Source organism: Bos taurus, chromosome 21, assembly GCF_002263795.3.
Source record: "Bos taurus isolate L1 Dominette 01449 registration number 42190680 breed Hereford chromosome 21, ARS-UCD2.0, whole genome shotgun sequence".
Taxonomy (NCBI): domain Eukaryota; kingdom Metazoa; phylum Chordata; class Mammalia; order Artiodactyla; family Bovidae; genus Bos; species Bos taurus.
This window is the reverse complement of record NC_037348.1, coordinates 37875646-37879867: the sequence shown is the minus strand read 5'-3', so window position 1 is coordinate 37879867 and position 4222 is coordinate 37875646. Positions and strand designations below refer to the sequence as shown.

The 4222-nt window shown below is 39.6% G+C and overlaps 1 protein-coding gene across 1 annotated transcript; it reads left to right on the top strand.

Moving 5' to 3' along the window:
- Positions 1-3381: 3381 nt before the first annotated feature.
- Positions 3382-3597, top strand: LOC785745 (thymosin beta-4). Its single transcript, XM_005222037.5, has one exon. It carries the CDS (start codon positions 3449-3451, stop codon positions 3581-3583), a length of 135 nt encoding a protein of 44 aa, XP_005222094.2. The 5' UTR covers positions 3382-3448; the 3' UTR covers positions 3584-3597.
- Positions 3598-4222: the final 625 nt, after the last annotated feature.

Below are 4222 nucleotides of genomic sequence, written 5' to 3'. Positions count from 1 at the left end.
GATGCTTTTGAACTGTGGCACTGGAGAAGACTCTTCAGAGTCCCTTGGACAGAAAGAAGATTAAACCAGTCAATCCTAAAAGAAATCTACCCTGAATATTTATTGGAAGGACTGATGCTGAAGTTTCAATATTTTGACCACCTGAAGCGAAAAGCTACTCACTGGAAAAGATCCTGATGCTGGGAAAGACTGAGGGCAGGAGGAGAAGAGGGCAACAGAGGATAAGATAGTTGAATGGCATCACTGACTCAATGGACCTGAATTTGAGCAAACTCTAGGAGATAATGAAGTATAGGGAAGCTGGCATGATGCAGTCCATGGGGTTGCAAAGAGTTAAAAAAGACTTAGTAACCTAACAACAACTGAACAACCAATTAGAAAGAAACCCAAACACCTTATAACCACTAAGAAGACTTCTCAAAATATGTCTCCGATCCCTTTAATTTCATCTCCTGCTAAGATTTCTTCCCTCACTTTGTTCTGAACAAAGAGGTTCTTCTGGACAGAGAGGTTTTTCCTACTCCTTATCGAGATAGTGAAAGTGAAGTCGTTAAGTCGTGTCCGACTCTTTGCGACCCCATGGACTGTAGCCTACCAGGCTCCTCCCTTCATGGGATTCTCCAGGCAACAGTACTGGAGTGGGTTGCCATTTCCTTCTCCAGGGGATCTTCCTGACCCAGGGATCTAACCCAGGTCTCCCACATTGCAGGCAGACGCTTTAACCTCTGAGCCACCAGGTCATCTTTATTTCACCGGCATCACTAAGTGTTCCGTTTGCCTGGAAGGCTCAGCCCAGATACTCAGATGACCAGACCTATCTCATTAATCAGTTCTCAGTTCAAATTTTCCCACTCCAGTGTTCTTGCCTGGAGAATCCCACAGACTGGGGAGCCTGGTGGGCTGCCATCTATGGAGTCACACAGAGTCAGAAACAACTGAAGCGACTTAGCAGCAGCAGCAGCAGCAGTTCAAATGTCATCTCCTCAAAGAAACCTGACCTAAACTCTATTAAAGCAAACTCTCCTTTCTCCCTCTTTCTATCCAGTCACCCTCTCTGACATCTTTCATGTACTCATCACCCTCTAAAACACTCTTATTTATGATCTGCCTATATACTTATTAACTCTGTCTTCTGAGAAGACAGGGAGCTTGTTTTGGTTGGTGTTGTTTCCAGATGTATCTGCAATATGCTTAACAGTACCTAGCATATAACAGATGGTAAAAAACAAATTGCTGAATAAGTGAATAACATAGTGAATAGTCATATCTGCTTCTTTATATCCATGTATCCTCACAAGGTACACTATTCATTTGAACTTTGTAAATTAGTATTCATTCCATTTGCAAGCTTCTAATTGCAATGCATACCCAGGAAATCAATGAGCTGATAGCTTGGACATAAAAATTAATGCCTTACCACAACCAAACTATAGATCCTAAGGTCCCAGAGTAATATAAATTAAAACAGACTGTTTTTAGCTGACGGAGTGTTAAAAAAGTTGAATGACCAATGATTTAAAAAATATGATGGGAATGAGAATATATCCAGATGTAATACTCACTCGGATAAGTTTTTTAAAGACTCCCATGATACCTGCCAGTTTCAAAAATAGGAAACAGGAGGAAAAATTACAGGATAAACAAGGTATATTACTAATACTTCATCCTTTGTGAGATACCTTACCATCATCTCTTTGTGGATTTTATGACTTTCAATTTCCAACAATATTATGGAAGAATGTGGGGTTTCAGTTGACACTTGTGGTCTCGCCCTATGTCCAGTGGTATATATGTATATACTTGAATATATACGATATATATCCTATCCTCACCCTCTGTTGCATATATGTGTGCCTTCACACACAGGAAAAGGGAAATATAAGGATATAAGCACCACACGGCTCTTTTTTACAGATCAGGGACTGTTGCCTGAAGAGCTTGATGCAAAGCAGATCCTAACCCTGGTGCAACTGTGTATTGACTCATTGTACTTACTCAATTTACTGAAGATATTTTTTACCAAGTATATGAGAAACTGTACCAGAATATTTGTATGCACTGATTCAACTAATGTCCGTAAAAGCACTGTAAAAGAAAGAGTACAATCACTATTCAACAAAGGAGTAAACAGTGCTGGGAAAGATTACATATCTTGCTCACTGTCATAGCTATTATGTGGAGGAGCTAGGATCGATCTCTCTATTTCCAAGATGATGCTCTATCCAGAGTAGGAGGTGTTTATGTGAATAATGTTCAGTACTAAATCACGAGTAATTTGCACCTAAAACAAAAGTTTACTAGTTTATTATTTCTCTTACTTTCTTATCATGGGACAAACATCTTTTTTTTTTTTTTTTTTTTGGCTGTTAGATATTTCTATATGACCAATTTGCTGTTGTTCAGTTGGTCAATTGTGTCTTTGACCATCTCCCAGAGTTTGCTCAAACACATTCCCATGGAGTTAGTGATGCTATCCAACCAGCTTATCCTGTGTCGCCCCCTTCTCCTCCTGCCTTCAGTCTTTCCCAGTGTCAGGGTGTTTTCCAATGAAATGTTGCAAATATCATTTTAGAAGTAAACAATTTAGTTTCCAATTCTTAGCAATCATGTTCCCATATTGCATGCCATTCTGACAAAAGATGTCACATATTTTCAATAGTGCACCCACAGAATAGCAAAGCCTCCACCAAAGTAGGTATAAAATAGCATATACTAGTTTATATTCAACAATATCACTATACAGTTTGAGTAACATTTTTTTCTAGCTGATCTTTTTTTTTTTTTTAATATGTCCTTACTTTTTGACCCTACAAGAAATTCCAGGCTTGTCTAGAATTTTCTCTGCTCTAGATATCAATCACTAGAATCAACCATTTTTCCAAAGGAACTTGTTCCTTTCATTTAAGAATGGTGTTTAGAAATTAAGATGTAGGGAATAAGTGTGCCTTTAGTACTATGGTGTCATTGTTTCAAGTCTCTCCTAATGAACAGAGCTATTAAACATGTGAATGTTTAATAACTAGTGCATATATTTTGTATATCTCCATTTTTCTATACTTTTCATAGTATGTAATTAAAAATTATTGTTTCTTACAGATGGTGGCTCAGACAGCAAAGAATCTGCTTGCAGTGCAGGAGACCTGGGTTTGATCCCTGGTTCAGGAAGCTCCCTGGGGAGGGTAATGGCTACCCATTCCAGTATACTTGCCTGGAGAATTCCATAGACGCAGAAGCCTGGTGGGCTACAGTCCATGACATCACAAACAGTTGGACATGATTGAGTGACTAAATCACGTATTTCTTACAGGTAGCTCAAATTCAGAAAACTTTGAGATATGTAAATCCACTCCATTGTCAATCTGATCATTAAAAATCATGTCCACTCGCGGCGGCCACAGCGCAGATTCGACTTCACTCGCTCACAGTTCGCTCCGCGCCCTCTGCAACCATGTCTGACAAACCCGATATGGCTGAGATTGAGAAGTTCGATAAGTCGAAATTGAAGAAAACAGAAACGCAAGAGAGAAATCCACTGCCTTCGAAAGAAACGAATGAACAGGAGAAGCAAGCAGGCGAGTCGTAATGAAGGGTGCGCCGCCAGTAAAAAAAAAAAAAAAAAAAAATCATGTCCATCATAATTACTATCTATTCATTTATATTTATTTTTGCAAAAATACAAAAAAAAAACATGTTTTCCAACAGAGAGGATAAAAATAAGTAAGGTATGAGTTCTGCCCTCGAAGTTTATACAATTTAATGAGAGATAAGCAGATTTTGATAGAGCCATCAAAGCCAAATCTTTTGGAGTAAAGAATTATATAGGTGAGTAAATAATACTTGACCATGTATCATTACATGATAGCAATTATACAGACCAAGAATATTACTTAACAAACAGCTGGAAATGGAGTCTAGAATAATAATACCATTCAATGGCACCCCACTCCAGTACTCTTGCCTGGAAAATCCCATGGACGGAGGAGCCTGGTAGGCTGCAGTCCATGGGATCGCTAAGAGTCGGACAGGACTGAGCGACTTCACTTTCACTTTTCACTTTCACGCACTGGAAAAGGAAATGGCAACCCACTCCAGTGTTCTTGGCTGGAGAATGCCAAGGATGGGGGAGCCTGGTGGGCTGCCGTCCATGGGGTCGCACAGAGTCAGACATGGCTGAAGCGACTTAGCAGCAGCAGCAGCAATGAGTACCTAGTATATGCTGTGC